Source organism: Macaca thibetana, chromosome 7, assembly GCF_024542745.1.
Source record: "Macaca thibetana thibetana isolate TM-01 chromosome 7, ASM2454274v1, whole genome shotgun sequence".
Classification (NCBI taxonomy): Eukaryota; Metazoa; Chordata; class Mammalia; order Primates; family Cercopithecidae; genus Macaca; species Macaca thibetana.
Genome location: NC_065584.1, coordinates 147,566,610 through 147,592,389, shown reverse-complemented (window position 1 = coordinate 147,592,389; position 25,780 = coordinate 147,566,610). Strand labels below are relative to the sequence as shown.

The following is a 25,780-nucleotide window of genomic DNA, read 5'->3' as shown; positions in this document are numbered from 1 at the left end:
TGTAGAAAATTATTTGGAAGACAGAATTTACTCACTTTAAGTTTCAACACTCATATAAACAAAAGCAGTTGGAAAGAACTCATGTAGGAATTCCCCATAAGCAGAAGGAAGACTGTTTTGTTTTGGGTTTTTTTTAATTGTCCATATTACAACTTAAATTTACAACTTAAGCTTTTATCATTATTTTTAAAAAGAGAGCAGTATCATCTATAGTCATAAATGCACAGCCTACTGAATTTAAAAGAGGCGCACATTCCAGTTTTAGGCATAAGTACAGTAACTACATAGACTTGAACAAGAAATTCCTTATCCAGTACAGATTTTCTGAGCATTTGGCACCATACAGAAAACCATGATTTACTAAGCACCAATCAACTGACCTAAGTTACACTGTAACAGCACCCCTAGCCTAACCTCTGCTTTGCACCATGTCCCCCTCCACACATATCCACCCGGTTTTGGTAGTGAAATAGTACCTAGAAGACATTTGTCCTCATCGGATTTTATTTGAAGGAAGAAGTCAGAAAGGAATCATCTAGTAATAACTTAGTTACAATTTCAGGTACCAGCAGAGAAGCCGAAAAATGAAAATTAATCTGTGTACAAGCTAAAATTGTCCCTAGTTCTGAAAAGAGAATAGTCAGAACCTAGAGAGTTCCTTTTTGATTCCAAAGAGGGAGGGAAGGAAGGAAAGAAGGGAGGAAGAGAGGGAGGGAGGGAGGACTTAGATACTAAAACATGCTTTAGGACTCTGCCAAAGTCTTATTAAAAAAACTAAGACAAACCTCATAGTTAACTACTGACAGTGGCATGTGCTTTTAATTATATTCTGAAAATGTGCATGCAAGCAAGGCAAAATTATATCATGGTTCTCATTTACATTTATCATTGCCTCACTATGGGAATATATAATCACATACGGACATCTGTGGATGATTATATACGAAGATGGGCCTTTGAAGATCGAGTTTAAGAGTTCTAGTGTCTTGCTATTCACACACCAATCATGAAGCAATTCACTAGAGCTGTTTTAGGGAATACGGAAATATTTGGGGAAGTCCAGAGGCTGTCTCCTCATCACGTACGAAAATTTTGTAATAATTTCCTTCACCTCCCCCTCTCCCCACAGTAAAGCTCAGCAGTGACATTTCCTTTCCCCTGTCTAGTTATATGAATCACTTTGTACTTTACAACATTTTTAGGGATCCTGTGTTTTTACCTTCAATCAAAAGTGATGCCAAATTATCACTAATACATCTTGACTCTTCTGACCCCCAATCAGAATTTCCCCTCCCCTAACTGAAAGTGACATTTTCTAGTACAAAAATTTTCACGCAAAATGAGGTTAGAATAGAATAAATATGAGTCAGATGAACATGAACTGAAACAGAAAAATGTGCTGGTGCAATCCCTCCCTTAACAACTTTATCTCACAACCCAAGATGTTTAAAAATGATAAACATGGTGACCTATCCAAGAACAACCTGGATATCAAGTTTTCGTTGTTGGTGTTTTGCTGTGAACTAGTTCAGCATGCTTTGCTTGTTATACACCAAGGATGCCTCTACATCAACTCAGAAGGAAAGACTACAATGCACTGTTCAGGAAGATGGGGCTTTTAGGCCAGGCACTGTGGCTCACACCTGTAATCCCAGCACTTTGGGATGCTGAGGCAGGAGGACTGCTTGAGCCCAGGAGTTCAAGACCAGTCCAGGCAACACAGAGAGACTCTCTCTCTTAAAAAATAAAATAAAATGAGCTGGGCATGGTGGGACACACCTGTAGTCCCAGCTACTTGGGAAGCTGAGGTGGGAGAATCACCTTAGCCTGGGAAGTCGAGGCTGCAGTGAGCCGTGACTGCGCCACTGCACTCCAGCCTAAACGACAGAGTGAAATCCTGTCTCTAAAAAAAAAGAAAAAAACACAGGGCTCTTCATGATGATGAATGATCAACTAGGGGCAACTCCCCTTCAGCCATGACAGATATGAGATGTCTATCAATATCTATCATGACCAGTCACTAGTCACAATTGACTAGTGTCAGTCAATATGTGACAATATTAAAAAAAATGTGGTGCTTGGCAAAAAAGTCCACCAAAACTATGACTACATTTAACTGGAAGTTAATTTTGAACTCTATCACACTACCTGTACTTTTAAGAAAATACATTTAAAGAAAGTAAATACTAAACACAGTATCAGGAAGCTTTATAAAGGAAATATCAAACTACGGCTCTCTCTAAAGTCTTCCTTAAACATTCTTTCCTATTCTAATGGCCATCAAAGTTAAGGATATAAAAGGGTTAAACAAGAATCTCAATGAGAGAGATGGTGAACATATACAATCTGGGGTAGAACACAGTTACAATATCCCAGGACGTGAGACAATAATCTCCCAACCTCCTAACACAGAAAGGGACAAGAATTCACTCAATCTGGCTGTAGTTTCAGGAACATCTGTGAAGCATTTCCCAGTATTCTCAGTAATTTCTACACTTCCGATCTACAAAGGATATTCTACTATTTGTTCTCTTGTCAAAAAAGAAAAGTTAGGCCAAAAGAGATTTTAACACAGAACACTTAAGCTAATAAAAGCAGAGCTGGTCTTTCACTTTTATTTGGGTTTTTGCAGATAAGACACACATCTCAAACCAACCATAGAATCCTCCCCCAAACTCTTTCCCTGCTGTTTATCTTTTGATATTGCAAGAGCTCTGATGGGTCCCTTATGTAGTGGTCTCTTCTGGCAAAAGAGGTTTCCTCAGGTTGAGTTGAGCTCCAGCTCTTCAAAGCTAATCAGAACCACACCACACAGTATCTCGAGTATGCTGCTAGAAAATGCCTGTGGTGTGATGTTAAGGAGACAATTAAATTTCTCTTTGTTCTCTTCAGAAGACAATTACATTTCTCATCTTTTATTTGCATACCAGCCACTCAATAAAAACCAGCCTACAGCCTAGTGAAAAAAAGAAGGCCAAGAATGGGCCTTGCCCACAGCTGCAGCTACCACCCACTACTTGCCCACCCCTTTCTCAATAGAAAAGTCAGGGGGAGGCCATGACACACACCTCCTCCTCCTTTCAGGGTCTTCCATGTCAGAAACCCTCCACATTCCCCACGTCCAAAACTGTCTCAGTGCTTTGGTGGGAAAAAATTGAAAAATGATCCACAGAAGGTTGGGAAGCTGGAGGTGGAAGGTACTTGGACAGCACTGAAGGTTCCCTTGTGCAGACAGCAGGAGGCCTAGCTGTGGCACTACCTATCTCTTACCCAGGTTTGCTTTCACACAATTCAATCTCAGTAACAAAAGATTTTAGGGGAGAGAGTAGAGGTAGACAAAGCAGGAAGAAGAAACAAATTCATTAAGGAAACATTTTGTAATGAAGAATGAAAGTGACAGTGCTGTGCGCAGCACAAAGATGGCTTTCTCAAACACACAGAGAAAGCCTCATTGTCTAAATCAGGCCAATGTTCACAGGGCACTGACAGCTCTAGAGAGGGCCAGAGGCAAAGAAACTGTAGCCTCTTACCTGGGGAAAAAGAAGATTTTTAGGGCCTCTTCTGTCAAAATAAAATAAAAATCAACTTTTCACAAAAGAAAGCCAATGAAACATGCAACTTCTCCACTTCACCACCACAACCACAGCAGGCCTGAATCCCACTCTGAGATGTCTAGAGTTGCAATCTAAGATTATTTTTTCTTTAAAAGATAAATGGTCATTCTCAGCAAACTAACACAGGAACAGAAAACCAAACACTGTGTGTTCTCACTCATAAGCGGGAGTTGAACGATGAGACACATGGACACAGAAAGGGGAACATCACACACTGTGGCCTATCGGGGAGTGGAGGGCAAGGGGAGGGAGAGAATTAGGAGAAATACCTAATGTAGATGACGGGTTGATGGGTGCAGCAAACCACCATGGCACATGTATACCTGTGTAACAAACCTGCATGTTCTGCACATGTATCCCAGAACTTAAAGTATAATTAAAAAAAAAAAAAAAGATAAACGAGCAATCATTCCTAACATGTTTCAGTAAGCAACTATACTTCTAATTTCAGAATCATCAGAAAAAAAATTCTAAGCTAGTACCTTTAAAGGCTCCCTTCTCCAGAAAATGACAGTTTTATTTCATCAAATTATTTCTTTTTTTTTTTTCACTTTTTGTCTCACAGGCTGGAGTGCAGTGGGGTGATCTTGGCTCACTGCAACCTCCGCCTCCCAGGTTCAAGTGATTCTCCTGCCTCAGCCTCCCCAGTAGCTGGGATTACAGGCGGCTGCCACTACGCCCAGCTAATTTTGTACTTTTAGTAGAGACAGGGTTTCACCATGTTAGCCAGTCTGGTCTCAAACTCCTGACCTAAGGTAACCCACCTGCCTCGGCCTCTCAAAGTGCTGGGATTACAGGCGTGAGCCACTGCACCCGGCCTCATCAAATTATTTCATAATATCATCCTGAAATTTCAGTTGAATGACAATTTTTTCAAGCACCACATATATACCAAGTACAGTATTTGGCAATGCAAAGAACACAAAGACAAAACATGTTTCTGTCCTAAAGAAATTTATCGTGGCTCCCAGCACTTTGGGAGGCTGAGGCCGGTGGATTGTGTGAGCTCAGGAGTTCAAAACCAGCCTGGGCAACATGGCGAAACCCCAGTCCCTACTAAAAATACAAAAAATTAGCCAGGTGTGGTGGCGGGCACCTGTAATCCCAGCTACTTGGGAGGCTGAGGCAAGAGAATCGCTTGAACCCAGGAGGTGGAAGTTGCAGTGAGCCGAGATTCCGCCACTGCACTCCAGCTTGGGCAACAGAGGGAGACTCCCTCTCAAAAAAAAAAAAAAAAAAAAAAAAAAAAAAAAAAAAAATTATCGTGGGAGTGGAGGGTTGGGGAAGCAAAGGAAGACGGTTCTACTTACAGGAACAACGTGTTAAGTGCCACATGAGAGACCAAAGTACTACAGAGTACAAAGTCCCACTGAGGAAAGAGAAAGCATCTTGGTGGTTGGGTTGGGGGTAAAGGGAGACAATTCTGAGATAGCCTCATAAAGAAAGTGACGTATGAGGAACATCAGGAAAGGCAGATGTCAACAGGCCGAAATGAGGTGTGTTCCTGGAACCTGCCATTCTGGGCAGAGCAGTACAGCAGTTAATCTTACACTTCTTAATTTTGTGAATTAGTAAAATGCGCGGGGGAGAATAAAAGGTGGTGACAGGGAGAATAAAAGAAGGTGAAAGTCAGGCACTATCTATTCCATAAAGTTTGCTTAGGGAGAAAACTTATCTCCCTTAGAGAAACAAAATAGCAAGAATTCTATTACAATAGTTTTTTTCTTTCACAAATGACAGTGAGATAATGACCATCGATTACTACCAGCATTTTATAAGTAAAGGACCATTTTAATTCCAAAAATGTAAGAAGCACATCATCTCAGAGACTTAAAAATGATATTTCTTCTCATGTAAGGGCCTCTAAAACCCTTACACTGGTCAGGTGAAAATGTGGCCACAGTCCACCCAGCACAGATGTTGAGGGTCCCTGGATGAGAGTTTAGGATTCCTGTAAAAAGCAGAGAGAGATACAGCTGCAGCCACACTGTAGGGAGTTTGGAATGATAGGCCAATGATGATATATTCCAGTGGACAAAGTAAAAAATAAGATTTTTAAGGGAGGGATAAGGGATTAATATGATCATCAGAGCTATGCTCTAAAACTAATTTGCTTGAAGTATATAGAATGGAATTGGGGAAGGACACTGCTCAAATGAGACTGGAAGTGCTCGGGTCACTTAGGAGGATACGGCAAAGTCCAGGAGAGAGGTATTGAGGGCCTAATTTAGGATGGCAGAAGAAAGAACGGAAAGGACTTGGCAACAAATTGTACATAAGAATTGAGGAAAAGGGGCCAGGCGCGGTGGCTTACGCCTGTTATCCCAGCACTTTGGGAGGCTGAGGTCCGCAGATCATGAGGTCAGGAGATCGAGACCATACTGGTCAACATGGTGAAACCCCGTCTCTACTAAAATACCAGAAAAAAAAAAAAAAATTAGCTGGGTATGGTGGTGCGCGCGTCTGTAGTCCCAGCTACTCAAGAGGCTGAGGCAGGGGAATCGCTTGAACCCGGAAGGCAGAGGTTGCAGTGAGCCAAGATCACGCCACTGCACTCCAGCCTGGTGACAGAGCTAGATTCCCTTTCCAAAAAAAAAAAAAAAAAAATTAAAAAAAATTGAAGAAAAGGAGAGTCAAAGATGACTTCCAGGTTTTGAGCCTAGATACCTGAAAAAAAAAATGTTAAAAAATATATGACAATTCATGAAAGGGTACTAGATAAAAAGAGGAAATGAACCAGCTGTGGGGTGGGATGCACACAGAGGGGTCTAAGAGAGGCTGGGAAGAGGAGGAAACAGAAAGTTGGGTAGTCACACATGGAAGGGAGCAAGCTTAGCTCTATCACCACGTGGGAGCTTTTGAGCACTTCTACGTGCCCAGCACTGCACTAGGAGCTACGGATATGATGAGAACCATGATAGATCTGGTATGTGCACTCGCAGAGTTTACAATCTGGCAGGAGAGACGGACATTAATGCAATAATCACACAGACGGGTATAATTACAAATTTTATTGAAGTGTCTAATTCCTAAAAGAGAAAAAAAGGAAAACATAGAGAACAGACACTTGGAAGTGACTTCCATTAAAAGGCAAAATGAGAGACTACCCATGGAAAGGGGAGGCGTGGTTAGAAGAGTAGGAAGTATGCTGGAGCAGACAATTCCTGGAAGCCGAGGGAGGAATGAGTTTCAAGGAACAGATAATAATAAACAGTGTGAAATGCTGCTGAGAGGCCAAGGATGACAAAGACTGAGAAAGGACCCCTGGACAGTTGTTAATAAGCAGGTCATGATGACCTGAGTGCAGTTTTGAAGGGGGCAGAGCAGGGCTTTGAGGGGTTAATGAGTGAGGAGATGGGGGACAAGACTTACTCTTTCAAGAAATCAAGGAACAAGGAAGGAGAAAGGGGAGATGGGTGACTTGAGAAAGCAGTGAGTTTACGGGATATCCTATTTAGAATGAGGATGATTTCAACAGGGTTGAAAGCAGAGCAGAAAGGGCAAGCAGAGAACTAGACAGAGAAGACAGAGGATGGAGGAGAGGAGGGGAATGACTGTCAGGGCCAGGTCCCAGGAGAGTGGGAAGGTATAATTACATCAAGCATACCAACCAACAGGTTAGCACTGGCTCCTTGGAGAGAAGGGCGAAAGAAACAAGGAAAGGTGAAAATATCCAGAAATCAGAGATGTAAGAAAGGACGCTGGGGAAGCACTTGTTAGGGAATAGGGGATCTTTTCAGGAAAATGAGGGGGAGAGGGGAGTCTTCTGCTATGATTTCAGTGAGACACCAACAGCTGGGACTTAAGGCGATTGCTATGGGCAATCAACTGCACAATCATTAAAAAAATATTTACTGAGGGCCTTCTCTGCACTAGGAACTGTACATATTTATGTGTGGCATAAATGAAGTTAGCAGGCATTTGCTACTATAGATAAATACTCTGGGTAAAAAAAGAAATGGGCTGATTTTATTGCTTTCACATCTAGAAAAAGACCGTAGGCAATAATAGGTGATAATTACACATCCTTTGAAGCGCATGTATGTGCTAATGGAGGAGATATCACTACTGCAGGAGCCCAAGAGTCATTCCTCAGAAGGAAATACATGGTGTTAGTTCACTTATTCCAAAAACAGATACTGTGTGCCTAAGCACCAGATAAAAGAGCTCTGAAGACGCCAGTCATAGTTCCTGTCCTCCGGGAGCTTCCAATTGGGTATGACAGGCCCTGAAAGCTCCTGCTCTTCCACCATGAAGGCACATTTCACTGCTTTTACTGCCCATGAACTAAACTCCCCATCACAAATCTGTATGTTTTATTAGAAAGTAAAACTCTCACCATCTGAACATCTTTTACAATATGCTTTTCTGGGTACATCAAAATTTTAGGGAACAGACTGGACCCGAGAGTTTCATGGCATGGGTTTTCAGTGCCATTAAACTTCAAAATAAACTCTCTTAAAACTGCTTTTAGGCCGGGCGCGGTGGCTCAAGCCTGTAATCCCAGCACTTTGGGAGGCCGAGACGGGCGGATCACGAGGTCAGGAGATCGAGACCATCCTGGCTAATACAGTGAAACCCCGTCTCTACTAAAAATACAAAAACTTAGCTGGGCGAGGTGGCAGGCGCCTGTAGTCCCAGCTACTCGGGAGGCTGAGGCAGGAGAATGGCGTGAACCCGGGAGGCGGAGCTTGCAGTGAGCTGAGATCCGGCCACTGCACTCCAGCCTGGGTGACAGAGCGAGACTTCGTCTCAAAAACAAACAAACAAACAAACAAACAAACAAAAAAAAACTGCTTTTAAAATTATAAATCAAATGTGTCACTCCTTATGAACCTGACATGTTTTCAGAGCAAAGAAATAAAATAAAATGTGTCACTTCCCTGAACGTAACTATAGTCAGAATAAAATCTGTCCTCCTTACACCGCCCCCCTTCATGCCCTTGTCCCTAGTGTGTATTTTTTTTTTTTTTTTTTGAGACAGGGTCTCACTCTGTTGCCCAGGCTGGAGTACAGTGGTGCCGTCATAGCTCACTATAGCCTCAACCTCCTGGGCTCAAGTAATCTTCTCACTTCAGCCTCCTAAATAGCTGGGACTACAGGCACATGACCACACCTGACTAATTTTTAAATTTAATTAATTTATTTGTTTTTATTTATTTATTTAGAGATGGATTCTCACTCTGTCACCCAGGCTGGAGTGCAATGGCACGATCTCGGCTCACTGCAACCTCTACCTCCTAGGTTCAAGCAATTCTCCCGCCTCAGACTCCCAAGTAGCTGGGATTACAGGCGCCCACCATCATGCCCAGCGAATTGTTTTTGTAGAGACAGCGTTTCACCATGTTGACCAGGCTGGTCTCAAACTCCTGATCTCAGGTGATCCACCTGCCTCGGCCTCCCAAAGTGCTGGGATTACAGGCATGAGCCACTGTGCCCAGCCAATGTTTTTATTTTTTATAGAGATGAGGTCTCCCTATGTTGCCTAGGCTGGTCTCTAACTCCCAAGCTCAAGTGAGCCTCCCACCTCGCCCCTCCAAAGTGCTGGGATTATAGACATGTGCCACTGCACCCAGCCCTCATCCTTGTATGAGAAAAAGTGTTAAAGGGAGGAAATCACACTTGATGTTCACTTATGCACATTTATTTTCCTATATCTCTTGAGACAGTTTAAAGATGAAAAAGAAACTAACAGCATATATTGATACTGTAAAAGTATGATTAATGACTTTTTTGAGATGGAAGTATCACCTTGATTATTAGGGAAAGAAAAACCTATTAACTAACTTTCAAGTTGGGTAATTTACTCCATTAAAATCAGCTTCTGTGTTTTAAGATTTAATGTATTGTTCAAATTCATGTATGCAAACAAACTCATTAAAATTCAGGAGATTTCACTCAGAAACTCACTGTACTTAAAATTCAGGGCCCTAACAGAGGGTATTGAACTAGAATATTTAAATGGAAACATTTGTCCCTTCTAGACAGGGTGTTCTACGCTGTTTTTTGTTTATGTTTTCACCCAAAGTAGGAATTCAAGATGCCCTGAGAGTGTGCAGCAATTGGAAGAACTTGCTCCTTATATTACACTAACATGCTGCACCCGAGGTCACGGGCTGATTTTCAATGCCTCCTTACACCCGCTGATGTAGGGGATAATTATCATCACTCTGGGGATGAGTTTAAAGACAAATATTTCTAATTCTAGCTCTGTAAAATGCATGTAGTCCTAAACTTTATTAAGAAGTAATCTTCTAGAAAACTTACATTCCTTTAAGTAACCAAAATGAATGCTCCCGCTCATATTTTGCAGGGAACTCATGCTAACAGGTGCTTCTTATGTTACCTGGATTTAAAAAAAAAAAAAAAACTCTCACCATATACTGAGCCTGACCGCGTGATAGGACCTGTGCTTCATTAATGCTTTACCACAGTACTTCATTCAACCTCCTCATGACAATCCTCTGCAGAGAAGAGGAACTAAGGGACCACGCAGGTTAAAAAACCACATCGAGGTCACCCAGCTGGTAAGGAGTGGCACCCACAGTTCACCCTGCACCGTACCACCTCCCTGAAGATTATGAATCAGAAAAAATACTTCTGAGTCACTGTTGGGATAGAAAAAAAGAATGGCGGTTAAAAATGGATTCTGGAACTAGACTACCATTTACTAGCTATATGACCTTGAAAGGTTATTCAACCATTCTGTGCTTCAATTACCTCATTTGGAAAATGGGGATAACAGAACACAACTAAGACGCTGTTGAAAGAATTAAATGGGTCAATAACATTAAATAATGTTAATGTCTAGAATTTGGTATACAGTAAGCATTCAATAAATGTTAGCTCTTATTAAAATCAAGTGCTATAACAACGAAGCCCCCAAAGACTACCAAGGTTCTTATAGCTGTCTGGACCTATCCTCAGTGAACTAGGGACTGATTTCATTCATATGAATTTACACACACTTTTTGTGTGTGCTTCCCATGTGCCAAACATATCACATACACAGTAACAGCATTCAATTCTCAAAAAATAAAATAAAATAAAATAAAAGTCCTACAAGGGAGTTACTATCCTTCTCATAATAAAGAAAATGGCTGAATAATTTGCCAAAGGCTCTCAAACAGGAAGTCGTAGAATCAGAATTTGAACTTTGGAGTTTCTATCTCAAAAGCCCAAGTTCTTTTAGCTACACCATTATTTTGAGTCCTTATATCTACTTTTTCCATTTTGTCAGTGAGTCCATTGGCTATAACTTAGGATCACAGTTTGGACAGAGACTTTGTATCTAGTGTATCTAGCACAACATTTCCTTTTCACACATGAAAAAATAAAAGCCCAGGAAGTTTACTGTCGACTTGTCTGAAGTCATATAATGAATATCTTCCATAGTCCCACACTGCCACTTTTTCCTCTCCGATGTTGGTGGCCTGCCTCCAAGAGGCCCTCAGCCCTGCTCCTAATCCTTTGGGGCCATAGAGAAACCAATGACCACTGCATAAATCAAGACTATAAAGGCTAAGAGAGGGCTCAGAGACTTAACTATGAGGCAAGCTCATGCATTTTAGCAAGTGGACTCTTACATCAAAAGTTGAGTTGCTCGGGCTTCCCTACTTTCTGGATCACACTGGCATTACGGAGACTCAAACAAATCAGGTGTTCATCTAGTCTACAGTGCTACTGTGTCTGTGAGGAAAACTTTGCCAAATAAGGTTTTTACAAACAAAAGCTAGAGTAGATAAAATTTCACCCTCAAATAAAAGGACAGGCTGACATGAAGTTTAAACTTAACTTGCCAAAGGAAGGAAGCTCACAATTAAGGTAGCTATTCCTAGCACTTAGTAGTCTAAGGCCAACAGTATAGAGCATAACAAACCAACAGTCCCCATGTGGACAGAGAACACTGAGATTTCTGATATAATTAGCTTCTTTTTCACAAAAGAGTCAGATTCATAATTAAACTCTGTCCCCTCCCGTTCCCATTCTGCTGTACACATATTTGATTGCTTCCTAAGGGCCTGAGTTAGAAACCAGGAGACAGCCCCAAATCATAAGTCCACTGACCTCCAGGGGCCAAGAGGGAACTTGATGCATGTTTGCATTAGCTATTACCCAGGCTTGTCCAAAGAGAGGTTGATTTCATCTTCCCACTCAACATACTGTTCAAGGGTTTGTTGGTCAGTTTTAATAGTTCTTACAGACCACTGAAAGGGACTGGTCCTATGGCTAAGTGCCCAACACACTGAGTCCCGTGGAAAACTCCAGCACCTGTTTTGAGAGGAACAGGTTGTTGCGGCTAGAGTACAGCCCAGAACTGAAGTGCGAGGCTCATGTGTTGGCCCCTCTAGCTTCTTACTTGATTAATCAAGTCAATTACCCTCTCAGAACTTTAGATTCCTTGTCTACAACAAGGAGGTATCCATCTCCTTCTACCTTATACGATTATTGAGTAGTTTACATGAAGTAATAACATAAGTGAAAGTACTTATGAAAGTGAAAGTAAACCGCAAAGGTCCAAGTGAAGCGAATGGGCAAATGATGTTGTCTCTTAATGTCCTAATTGGCCTCCCCATATATGATCCTACAGTGGCTCCATACTGCTCCAGGATAAAGTCCAGACTCTTGAATAAGGTTAGAAGCCCTTCTGCCCTCTAATGACCCAACTTCACCTCTTGTCAAATCCCCCACTTCCCTGAGGCTTCAATCAAACAAGATGTCTTCAAGTTCCTCCTTCAAGGGCTATGCCATCTCTCTGGTGGGCAGCAGTGGCTCTGCCCGGAGAGCCTCCCTTCCTTTCTCTCTTCCATTCTACACAACTAACTCCTCCTTCAGGGTCCAATCTGAGCTGAGGCGTAATTCCCTCCTAGAATCTTTCCCCGACCTCTCCTCTGCACGCTTTCATAACACGTAGATTTACTCCTTTGTAGCCTTTTTCATCATTGTGCTAAAATTGCCTGGATACTCATTAACTCTTGCCCCTTTCAAAATTTTGCAGACCAAAAAGTGTTGAATGAGTGAATTTAGTGAAAATGATAATGACCTAATGTTTGGCATGAGTAGCTGACTGACAAACCAATAGAGTACCCCCACCCCCAACTTCATAAGCAAGGAGGAAAGAGGTTCTTGGAGATCTAGTTAAAATCTCACCCACCCCAGCCACTCCCTTTTAACCCTAAAGCAAAAGGCTAATCAAGGGCAGAATATGTACTTGCATTCCACATCTCCTAGTCCAATTCCTTCCTTTTCTCCCACAAAATGTTGACTATGCCCAGACTGTATGCCAGACCATCAGTGTCTTTTCATAGCAAGAGAAATGAAGGCAGATGGGGTGTAAGAGAAAATAGATTTGAAATTAAAAAACAAATGCTCAATGTCAGGCTTTGTGTGACCTTGGGCAACTCCAATGCCTCTAGGCCTCAGGCCCACCATCTGTCAAATGGAAATTCAGCACCAGCAAAGGGCTTCCTATTATTTTAGACTATTTTTCACCTACCTCAGCACGAGGTTTTTTTTTTTTTTTTTTTTTGTCTTGTCTTGCTTTTTCTTTTTGTGGTGACACATGTCTCACTATGTTGCCCAGGCTGGTCTTGAACTCCTGGGTTCAAGGGATCCTCCCTCCTTGGCCTCCCAAAGTGCTGGGATTGCATGCGTGAGCTACTGTACCTAGCCTCATCATGTTTTATAGGAAGAAAATGAGACTATTTGAAAATGCTTTATACATTTCTTCTCAAATAAATAGTTTTACAATTTTCAAGAAGTTATTTTTCTGGGGATGTTTAGCTTTATTACTCAAACCAAAGCATTTTAAAGAATAGGATTCAAAAACATTAAGCAATCTCTTTAGTACAACAAAGATTTTAGCCAATTTACAAGATCAATACAGGCTTATCTGAATTAACTAATACTACTTCTTCTTCTGTCTTCATGTCATCAAAACACTAGCGTCTACCAGTGCAAAGAATCCTCATCCACAATCATTAACTGAAGAAAGAAAAGGACAAACCCTTTTACAGACACTGTTTGATTTCACAGACTCACAGAAAGCTGCAGCCAGAAGAGACCTGAAGACCATTGAGGCCTGCACTCACCCTTCATGATCAGAAAACAGTTTAGTCTGATGTTTAAAGGAGGGGCTTGTGCCATGAATAATTCAAAACACAAACCAATTTTTTGTCACAGGCCTACGTACTTTTTAAAATAAGAATTAAGAGATAACTTGAACAAAAAATGGTAAATCATATAATAAGATCACAACATAAATTTAAAATGTAATAGTGCTTATCAAAGTTGAAGGCTGGCCGGGGACAGTGGCTCACACCTGTAATCCTAGCACTTTGGGAGGTCGAGGCGGGCAGATCGCTTGAGCTCAGGAGTTCAAGACCAATCTGGGCAACATAGTGAAGCCGAGTTTCTACAAAAAATACAAAAATTGGTTGGGTGTGGTGGTGCACAAGAGGCCACTAATTCCAGCCTGATGACAAAGTCTCAAAACAAACAAACAAACAAAAAACCCAAAGTTGAAGGCTGAAGGGCCAAAATGAAGACACAACTCTGATGATATTATATATACTTATATATGCATGTTTTTCAACTTAATTATAATGGAATTTTGTGTATGTTAAAGAAATTATTTCACTTTTTCCACAAATTTGTCATCCTTCTATAAGGTTGGAAATTTTCAAAATGATGTAGACAAAACAGCGAAAGGAACAACTCAAATTATTTTGTTTGTGGACAACACCCCGGTCTGTGTTCACTACTGGCTATGACTGAGACAGGCACCAATTTTTAAAAATTATCTAGTTCTAAATGTAAGAGAAAAATGGAAGTCAAAGGTCACTATTAATTCTCCAACTATTTTACAGAGACGTTTCTAACTCTTCACCCAGTAGTTTACTCCAGCTGCTAACAAAAGCAAAAAGAGACTGAACCAAGTAGCCAAAGAAACAGACAGGGGAAGGGAAATGTTTTCATTTTTCTCTTCCCAACCCAATCCCCTCTCCCTCAGTCTTGGTACGGGTGAGGTGCTAATGGACAGCGAAGTAAGAAAGTGGTTGGAGTCATTCCAAAAGGGGAAAAGGTGACTTTCAATAAAGAATTGTTTTCCATGCTGTATCAAGATTTTACTCAGAGCTATTTAGAAGAGAAAAAGTAAATGATTCCTTGTTGAAAACCATAAACAGCTATCACATCCAAATTCATAAGTAATAGACAAATTACAGAAGGGTTAGTTACTGACATCTCACAACACAAACTCTTTTTTTTTGTAATGGATTTTGTGTATTCGTATGTATGTGTGTATAAGGAGATTAGAGTATGCTGCAATATCCATTCCAGATAAACAAATATTGCATAAGAAATGCATTTACAATTCAACTTCTAATATATCATCCAATATTTCACATGAAAACTTGACCATACATCTTCAGAGACTGTCCTTCCACTTTATACATCAGAATAACATCTATGATTTATTAAAATAATTACCGCCAAGTTCTTCGCCAAAATATGCAAAATTATAATGAGATATGGGAAGCCATGCCAGTCCTAGCTCTGCCAGCGGAAGGCCGTGCAATACTACATGTTGCTTAACAGCTCTGTGGATGGTTTTTATCATGATGAAGTGGGATTCCATACCCAACTGAGCTGTTGCAAAGTGCTTTGAAATCCTGCAATACTGTCACGAGACCACAAGTAGTACCATTATCCAGGCTTTCTCAGAGGTAGCAAGCCTAAATATGATGAACATGATAACAAGCAGAGTGTTAGCACTTTCCCTGAGAGCCAAGAATTAAAATTCTGGGCTGAGGAAGATGGGAGCTCCCTGGAAAATGTCCAAAGTTACAGTAACACGTAAATACCAAAGTGCCTAGTTAAACTAACGCTAAATGCCACAAGTAGGACAGCAAGAAAATACTTTCATCACAGCTAATTGAGCTGCTGTGGAGAACCTGGTTTCCAAACTATTTCCACCACTTTATGTGGCCTCCCAAAGGAAGTCCCAAGCAACTAAGTAACTTTTTTTGAAAAGTAGATTTATTTCTTCCTCTAAGGACAATCATGTACCTACCTCCTTTCAGGTTCTTATTAATTCAACTCGAAATAAGAAAAATCCCAAAACACAAAACTGAACATAGGAAAAGGGCACCTCTCCAGACATACTATATCTAATAATTATTTACTAATATTACTAATACTGAAATTTAGCCATAACATATTGGACAGCAAAGAGCTACCTAATCATTTTAGAACACAGCAAATGTGTAGGAAGTTGCCACCCTCCCTCTCTTTCCCTACTGTCCATGGCAGACATTAGAAATCCATCACAGCCCTCAGCCTTGCAGAGCTCAGACGGGACCTCAGAACTCAACAAAAAACAGCATTCCTGGCAGCCACTATCAATCCATCAGGATTGATATTTTTCATCCTAGCTTTGCATATTCCTCAACATACTACACCAAAATATTGAAATGGGTCTTTAAAGAAAGCCACTGCAGCCAGGTGCGGTGGCTCACACCTGTAATGCTAACACTTTGGGAGGCCGAGGCAGACAGATCACTTGAGCTCAGGAGTTTGAGACCAGCCTGGACAACACAGCGAAACCTCGTCTCTATAAAAAATACAAAAATTGGCCAGGCGCGATGGCTCAAGCCTATAATCCCAGCACTCTGGGAGGCCGAGACAGGTGGATCACGAGGGCAGGAGATGGAGACCATCCTGGCTAACACGGTGAAACCCCATCTCTACTAAAAAATACAAAAAACTAGCCGGGCGAGGTGGTGGGCACCTGTAGTCCCAGCTACTCGGGAGGCTGAGGCAGGAGAATGGCGTGAACCCGGGAGGCGGAGCTTGCAGTGAGCTGAGATCCGGACACTGCACTCCAGCCTGGGTGACAGAGCAAGACTCCGCCTCAAAAAAAAAAAAAAAAAAAAAATTAACCAGGCATGATAGTGTGCACCTGTGATCCCAGCTACTCCGGAGGCTGAGGCAGGAGAACTGCTTGAGACCAGGAGGCGGAGGCTGCAGATTGCCCCACCACATTCCAGCCTGGGCAAAAGAACAAGACTCTGTCTCAAAAAAAAAAAAAAAAAAAAAAAGCAAAGAAAAAGAAAAGAAAGCCACTTCATGACAGTTTCAAGACTAATGATCATTTTTTCCCATAAGATGAGAATAAAACATAACCATAAACATCAACACTACAGACATATGCTATTCCAGTGAGATACACAAGGGGTCTATATAAAAATATTTATATAATTTTTTTTTTAATAGAATTTGGCCTTATTCAACCCAAACGCCTAGTCCAGGTCTAATCCACTCACTACCCTGTCACTCAAATGAGTGCTGGGCAGAACACAGACACAAACACAGCTCCATCTGCTAATTAAAAATGGGCATGAAACTGTTAACAGGCATCTGTTGCATTGTTTGAAGCTAATGGGCAGAGACAAAGCTGAAATGGCTCTTATAATGCAAACCCAGTGATTTCACTCATTTTCTATTTGGTATTTATGTTAGTGGGGGGTTGGAAGCTGGTGTTAAAACAGCTTATTATGGAGACTGAAAGATAAGTGAAATATCTTTGATAATCTAAAACAACCCTTTAAAACTGATTATGGAAAGATATATAGCATTTTATACTGGGGGAAGTAACATTTCTGTGTTAAGAGTCCAAATTAAACACTTTTCATCTTAACTCAAATATCATCTAATAATCTACAATATTGTGAAAGAGAAGAGTAACAAATTCAAGCTATGCTTTACAGCTCATATAGGGCTTTCACAATTCATCCCTTCATCCATTCATTCATCCAGTGTGTAGACATTTAATACAGGCCTTGGAGATTTAAAAGGTGAACATGACTTGATTTTTGCCTTAAGGAGCTCACAGCAACTCTGAAAGGTAGACATAGTATTCTTACACTATGTTATAAGAAACTAAGGCCCTAGAAGGATAACTGACTCCCCAAAGCCCACAAAGCTAGAAGAGCAGATGCCCCGTGGCTCTTAATTCAACATGCTATCTCCATAATGCCAAACATGCCAGTCCACTTCATCTGCCCATAAAATGAAAATAACTTAAGGCTTTTTCATGTCAATACCAGCTCTGATAAAGGATCTATTTTAAAGTACTGGAACCAGCACACATCCTTGATGGCCATGCCTGCTTTGCAAGCTGGTAGCTCACAGGCGTCATCTAGCCCACAGACATGTCTGTTTGGCCCTTACTGTAATGACTCTCACATTGTTTTTTGTTTGTTTCTATTAATTGCCCATAAAGTTCAATTTTTATGAGAAATTTTCAGCAAATCTTGAAATACGTGATGATTTTCCAGCATGGCAATGGTAAAGCTGCAAATAAAAAGCAGCCACTACCTCAGAGAGGGGAATACATACAATCCAGGGTCCACATCACACCCTGCTGCTTCCCATTCTGGTCCACTCCCCTTATTCATAGTTCCCACCAGACCCAATTGAGTTTGCAACCCCTAACCTAGGCAGTAAGAATCTACAATCTTACCTTGAATTTCCCTTTTTATGTTTCTATGGCTACTTGCATTTCCGAAGCTTAGCGATATCATACCCCACATTACTCGCCACCTAAAATCTACTTCCCCATCCTCACCCCAACCCTCTTCTCATGCTATGAAAACTCTATTCCTGCAAAATATTCTCAAGTAACAGTTCTAACACACACAGGAGAGCTGATGTCCAGAGCTGGGCGCAGACAGGAGGACCTAGACTAGAGCCGATCTGAGGCCGACAGCTCCCTACCCATCCACTTCAGGATCTATGGTTCTTTTCAGATTCAGTTATGGAATTCAATTCAAAAATATACTGCTAAATTTTTCTTTGTCCTCACAGACTATTTACCTCTAAAACAATACCTAAACCTATTTCCCTCCAGCTTTTCTCAGTGGATCCAAACAATCTCGCTGCTGTTGCCAAGAGAACCTCCTCCCTGACTTGCTGCCTGCAGAACAGCTGGTGAAGCTCTTCATTAAAGTACACATTCTTCAGACCGATCCATATTTGTACCCAAGACTTAGTTTCCCCATGTCCATCCTTTACATGTAGGAAGGCTTTTTTCATTCACTAGAACATGGATTGAAGAGATGAGTTTAACCCTTTATGATCAAGTATTAAATTCAACTTTTTCTGAACCAGAGTCATTATCAAAGCTATCGCTTAGATGGGAAATCTACTGGCAGCTTTGAAAGAACACAATGACATTAAAATAAGGCTTTATGTACAAAATGTTCAATTTGAACTTGCATGTTCCTTGCATATTTTTGTTTGAGAAGCTGAAACCAAGGAAAACAACTATGAAAATGAAAATCAACTTGCTCTACATATCTGGACTATGCTCAGCCAAATGTTGATATCATCTTGGATAAAAATGTAAATATGACAAAGTTTGTTTTTCAGTCAATAAGTCTTGATAAAAGCTTTGAAATGCTACCAACCAAAAACAGTTTTTAATTTTAAGCAAGGATCAGCAAACTTTCTACAAAGAACCAGTTAGTAAATATTTTTAAGCTTTGTGGGATACATATGGTCTCTTGTGCATATTGCTTTATTTTTTAACAACCTTTAAACAAATACAAAAACCATTCTTAGCCTGTGATCTGCACAAAAACAGACTGCAGGTCACACTTGGCCCATGGGCTGTAGTGTGCCAACCCCAGATTTTAAGGAAAGTGAACCCAAGAAAAATATCCAATGTTACAGAATAAAATGTCTAAAAGTAGTCTGATGAGACTAAGCTGCAACAATTACCGACATACGCCCATTCATATGATTTTATTAGTTACTTTATGTATGGAAGAAATTCTAATGATGGGATACACTTTCTTCTCCTAATCTGAAATTATAGACACAGAAAGAAAGGGCAAAGGACTACTATGCACTGAGTTATTCCAGTATAAAGTCCAACAGAACTCAGAGTCATTGTAGTAACATTTGCTATTCACCTGAACAGCCCTGGCTAATCGAAATGGAAATGTCTCAACTTCCCTCACATAAAGGCGTATGTGCAAACTCTACTTCTTCCCTGGAAAAGGTGATGACTTGAATTAATGCGGATAATCATACTGATTAGGAATAGTAGCAGCTCAGTTGTGAAAAGTGACACAGACTTGAATTTGGGGTTTCGCTACAGGATCTGCTATAATCAGCTGTGTAATTTTCAGGGTGTCAAACCTTCATTTTTTTTATTTATAAAATTGGGACAGGAATAAAGTAGATAATATCTAAGACTCTTCCTGCTATTAAGCTATGACTATACTAAATAGTGAAACCACTCAGGAAATACCTAACAGGAAGAAGGGGGCAGGGCAGGAGAGAGATGGCAAAGGGAAGAAGCTCTGATTGTCCTGTCAAGAGGACAGGGCTGGGTTATCTCTTTTTGTTCAGCCAGCACCTTTTTCTGTGTAGAGCCATTTCAAGATGTCGGTATGCCCTCATATCAATATTAAAATGCATCCATTTCCCACAGGAAATATAATCTATAGCTGACTGTATTATCATTCCTAGTTGTCTTTATGTTACATTTTACAGGCATTTAATTAAATGTGTTTTTGTTTGTTTGTTTGTTTTTTGTTTTTTTGAGACAGAGTCTTGCTCTGTCACCCAGGCTGGAGTGCAGTGGCGCGATCTCGGCTCACTGCAAGCTCCGCCTCCCGGGTTCACACCATTCTCCTGCCTCAGCCTCCCAAGTAGCTGGAACTATAGGTGCCTGCCACTATGTCCGGCTAATTCTTTGTATTTTTTAGCAGAGACAGGGTTTCACTGTGTTAGCCAGGATGGTATTAATCTCCTGACCTTGGGATCCGCCTGCCTTGGCTTCCCAAAGTGCTGGGATTACAGGCGTGAGCCACTCTAGCCAATTAAATGTTAATTATGATTACATAGGGTTTTTTAGAGCCAATAAAAAAAAATTCAATTTTCAAACATTTGAACTGAAAGGCGGGTTGGTCCTAGGCACTGGACCAATAATTTCAAATGGATAAAACATCCCTTCTTCATAGTTAACTAAATTATTGACAGATATCCTAGAAGATCTTCAATAAGTAAGATAAAATAAAATCTACCTTCCACCACCCCTCAAAGAGCAAAAAGAAAATTGAGGGGACCTGCGATATCGGAGAAGATAGCAAAACCTTATTTATTTACTTATCTATTTATTTTTTAGAGACAGAATCTCACTGTCTCCCAGGCTGGAGTGCAGTGGTGCAATCATAGCTTACTATAATAACCTTGAACTCCTGGGCTCAAGTTACCCTCCTGCCTCAGCCTCCTGAGTAGCTAGTATTAAAGATGTGCACCACTCCACCTGGCTAATTTTTTAATTTACTTTTTGTAGAGAAGGGGTCTTGCTGTGTTGCCCAGACTGGTGTCAAACTCCTGGCCTCGAGTGATCTGCTTCAGCCTCCCAAGTAGCTACGACTACAAGCACACACCACCACGTTTGGTGAATTTTTGTATTTTTGTAGAGACAGAGTCTCGCTATGTTTCCCAGGTTGGTCTTGAACCTGGGGCTTCAAGTGATCCTCCCACCTCAGTCTCCCAAAGTGCTGGGGTTACAAGTGTGACCCCAGCAATAGCAAGACCTTAGAGAAGTGAGAAGAAGAAAGTATCTGTGAGACAACTGTATCTGGAATCAAAATGACTAATTGTCTCCTTCCCTTCTTGATGACAGAACCCCTATCAAAACAGTGTCGAAAGATGGCAGATTCCCGTTTTTAAAACTACTAAAACTTTGACAAAGCAAAACTAAGACTTCAAATGTATCTTCATGGGAAGAAACAGACACCTATACATATCTACCAAAACACATACACACAAACCCCAGGCGTTAAGAAATGCATCTTTCCCGTATGACACAGAGCTTATCAAGTGTTGTCAGCAATGCTGTGGCAGACCTCATCAAAACCCAGTCAGGAAAGCACAGGAACTTACACACTTAGGTACTTCATGACTAGGGAGGAGACGGGCTGTCACCTCAATAACTTCAGATCACCTGGGAATGAGGTGAGGGGCATGCAGGGAGTGGCTGCTAGAGATGTCAACACCCAAAATCTATACTTGTAATCAGTGAAGAGTCTGTGGAACCAGAATGATGCTAACATTCACCTTATTTTCCCAGCTTAATTTTGACTGCAGAGCATTAGGTTTCAGGTATATAAATTCTGCTGTTTGAAGGCAGTGTGCTACCACTTCCTGTTGGAGCTCTGGGGCTAAATAAGAGGTACGGGATTTCCCCTCCTCCACGTCAACTGAAGACACAGCTCACAGCCTCTTTTTACCACATCCACCTCACAGAAAATATAAAGACCAAGATCTCACATGAGATTCACCTCCTTTTCATGTTCACTTCCTATTCTAATCTGTTTCAGAGCACTGGTTTTCATGCCTTCATAGCTGTCACCCTCCAAAGAACCTCATTTCCGTCATTTTTTGAAATCCACTGATAGACTTGAACCCTTCAAAATGAAAAGTAATTTTTAAAAGGTACTATTTTAAAAGGAAGCAGACACCCTTAAAGGAAACATGGGACAAAAATTAAGGGAAAAACAGAAAATGAATAAAGCTATCACAAACAAGCAAGTTATCCAAGAAGCTTAACAAAAACAGCATCAGTGAGATTCACTTACTTTCAAGGCAGGAGATACTTCTGGGAGGCTCAAATACAGAATGGACAAAAGGACACCCACTCAACTTGTTAGAAATTATCCTTTACCATCTGTACTGCAGTATGCATTCAACAATGAAAAGTCATTATTTGAGGCTTTGAAATTAATACCAGTGTCAAAAATTAACGCCCTTTAGTTGCTGTACCAGCAGCTACCACCAAATCTTAGGAATATACTTTAGAGATGACATTTAAAATCTGCTTTTTCAGAAAAGAAAAAGTCCCACTCAAGACTGACTGCCAAGAACTTGCAATTCAAACTTCCTTAAGCCCAGACATCATAACACCCAGGAGATTTTAGACCATTCAAGCTATATGAAAGAAGCCAGAATGAGCAAACAAACCATAGCCTTTTCTAATACTTAAAGAGTGTTCTACACCAAATACTCTTTTTTAAAAAAAAGATAAATTATTTTTAAAAATACACAAATATTTAAACACACGTATTACCAAAGCACTAGCTCTCTATTATTTCCCAACCCAGAAATTCATGGGGAAATATGCTCTAAGAACCATATGAAAGATGCCTAAATAAGCCACTATTAGAGGCCAGAAACATCACCAAGACAACCAAAAGCTGAGATATTCTTAAGGTACTTAATTAACCTGCAGCTATTTAACAGGAGAAATGATGTTAAGGTGGTCACTTCTAAGACAGCTTAAAACCAGCTTTGACTTGGTCTTCAGTTTATGGTAAGTTAAGAGATTTTGTTACCTGAACACAGGGTCTTCCAGTACAAAAGTAGAAAGGACAGCTCCCAGCCAAGATCAGAAAGACTCTTGAATCAATTGGAAGTAACTTAGAGGTGTATCACATGTTGTGATTCATTTAACAATAATTAGAACCAAAGCAAAATATCCAGGGAGGCAGGTAGAACATAAGATCAATTCCTTGGCTGAGAAGTTGTTAAACATTCAAACCCAAGGATTTAAAATACTGAGAAGTCTTGCTTCTCAGGAGATCATAGTAAAGAGGTGAACCATATTTTCCTGACCACATCATTTCCAAAAGTCACCAATTCCCTTAACATCCATTAACACTCACAGAACAAATTAACGCTCTACAGACATTATTCCATCATTAGTCACATTTTGCTTTCTCCTGCACTTGATCCAAAGGAAGTAAAGAGAACATGGTAATCAGTTACTGGAGCAAGTCCTGCGCCCCACTACTTTCCATTTCCTCTCTTTTCCATCTCCTCTCTCTTCTCTGCTCAACCTCCCTTTACTATGATGTTGCTTCCTCTTTTCCTTTCTGTCTCACACCCAGATCTCCTTTACTTTCTCCACCAAGTATCCTCATTCCGCCCTCTGATCCCTTGAACTCTTCTTCCACCTACAATTTTCTTCTGCCCCCTCCTACGACATCTCGGTCCAGACCTCCTGTGGCCAGCCGTCCCCTTCTTCCTCACCTCCTGACCGCTCATTCCCCTGAATTCCCTTCCAGTTGCCTGGTTCTCACCTCTCTGTCCCTTGTGTCCTCTGTCCCTTTACTTCACATCCCTCTCATTGCCCCATCCCTCATTTCCCCCTTCACATTTCCTTCCTCTCCTGTCTTTTAATCCATTTGCACGTCCACTATCCCCTTCTCTCTCTACACGAGATTTCCTGCGTCTTCCCCCAACACATTTTGTCCCTCAAAGACCCCTCCCTGTCAGTCTGCAAACCCTCTCGTTCCCCCAATACCCCTAGTCCTTGTTCCTCTGTTCCCCTTCCCCTTCCTTTGCCCCCAAGTTACCCCTTCGCCCTAGCCTCACGTTCCCGCTCGCCCCTCTCCCTCAAACGCCCTCGCCCCTCTCAGTGCCCCCGCCACCTTGCAGTCCCCGGGATCTCCTCTCCCGGGCTCCCAAGCGCCCCCCGCCCTCTCCCCGTCCCCTCGTACCCGCCCCCCAATTCTCTCCCCGGTCCCGGGCCGCGGCCCCTCCCTCACCGATGGTAGAGATGAAGGTGGTGTTGAAGGCGTCCTCTGAGAAGCGGAACAGGAGGCAGGTCTTGCCCACCCCCGAGTCGCCGATCAGCAGCAGCTTGAAGAGATAATCGTACGTCTTCGCCATCTTCTCGCTCCGGCCCTCTGACCGGGGAGCCAGAGGAGGCAGTGGAGAGAAGCGAGGAGGGGGCCGCGGGCGAGGGGGCGTGCCCGCCAATCCGCCGCTGCTCGCTCCGCCCCGCGCCCCGCCCCTCCTCTCAGAGAAGGCCTGCGCGCCCCTCCCCGTGAGGCCAATCCGCGAGGGCTTCGTCATCACCGCCCGCGCCCCGGGGCTTCATGGGACTTGTAGTTCCTCCCGGGAGCCTCGGGCGTGCCCCGCGCGGACTGTCCAGGCGGCTCCAGCGGATAAAAGACCTGCTATGGGCGGGGTGACAGGGTGGAGGCGTTTCCACCCGAGCTGGGAAGGGACGCCCCGTTTCGAACTCTGCTGGTAGAGCCACCGGAACTTAACTTTGTAATTTCTTTGTGTGCGGGCGCCTTCCAAATCCAGGACCTCAGAATCAGAGCCCCGTAGTTCCCGCATCTCTTCCGCCGAGACCTGGAGCAGAGATGCTTTCTTTCCTTGGCGCTGCTGTGGCGCAGCCTACGGGTTATCTGCAGAGTGCATTATCCAGCTTCTCCCCCAGGCCATGCCCAGAACCACTATAACCCCCCTCCGGCAGCCCCTCAGTCACAGAGCTGAGAAAGAATGGTTACCATGCTAACTCGAACCTCACTCGTGCCCCCTTCTTCAAGCCACACAGACCAGAGCCAAATACGATGAGTATTCAAAGAATCTTTTACGCTGATCGCTCCTCTCTCCTCGCAGGAGGATGGATTTTTAAATCTGGGAAACCTTGTGCTACAGGTCTGTGCCCCATAAAACTGCAAGCGTCCTGTGAGGCGGGAACCGGGCCACGGGAATTTAGAGAGTAAGATTTCAATTTAGTCTTGGGTTTGCTGCATAACCGCTGTGACAAGTCACGCAAACACTGTACTTTTCAGTTTTCTCATCTGTAAAATGGATATGAAACAAGATACTTCATAGGGTTCTAGTGAAACTTAAATACTAAATGTGGAAGTTCTTTGAAACCCATAAGGCACTGTTAGCATTGATGGTAATATTCATTAGTCTTCAGTAGGCTCTCACTTAACTGATGACGAATATAGGGGGAAACAGTATTCTGTTATACTCAAGTTAATCCTTTATTATTTATTGTCTTAGGCTAATTCTTTGTTTTGTGGGTGTATTGTTCAGTCCCCTTTCATTTGCTAGTGGCAGAAACCCAACCGGATTAGCTGTTGTGAAAAGGGAGTTGACTGGTTCAGGTAATGTGGAAGCAAAAGGCTAAGGAGGTGTGGGACCAGGAGTCCACCCTGCCAGGGCTCTCTGTCTCTCATCTGTTGTTCTCCCTTGAAAGTTTTAATTTCTAATATGTCAAATACGGACAGATTAAACCCACATAAACAAAAGCTTCTTGGAGTCTTCAATAATTTTTAAGA

At 41.9% G+C, this 25,780-nt stretch overlaps 1 protein-coding gene across 1 annotated transcript in view; it reads right to left on the bottom strand.

The window, feature by feature from the left end:
* The window catches only part of RAB8B (RAB8B, member RAS oncogene family), a 79,698-nt gene extending 55,183 nt beyond the window's left edge, over positions 1-24,515 (bottom strand). The window contains exon 1 of the mRNA XM_050796039.1: positions 24,242-24,515. Within this exon, the coding sequence (XP_050651996.1) occupies positions 24,242-24,365 (124 nt within the window). The 5' untranslated portion in view covers positions 24,366-24,515. The remainder of the gene's footprint in view (positions 1-24,241) is intronic.
* Positions 24,516-25,780: the final 1,265 nt, after the last annotated feature.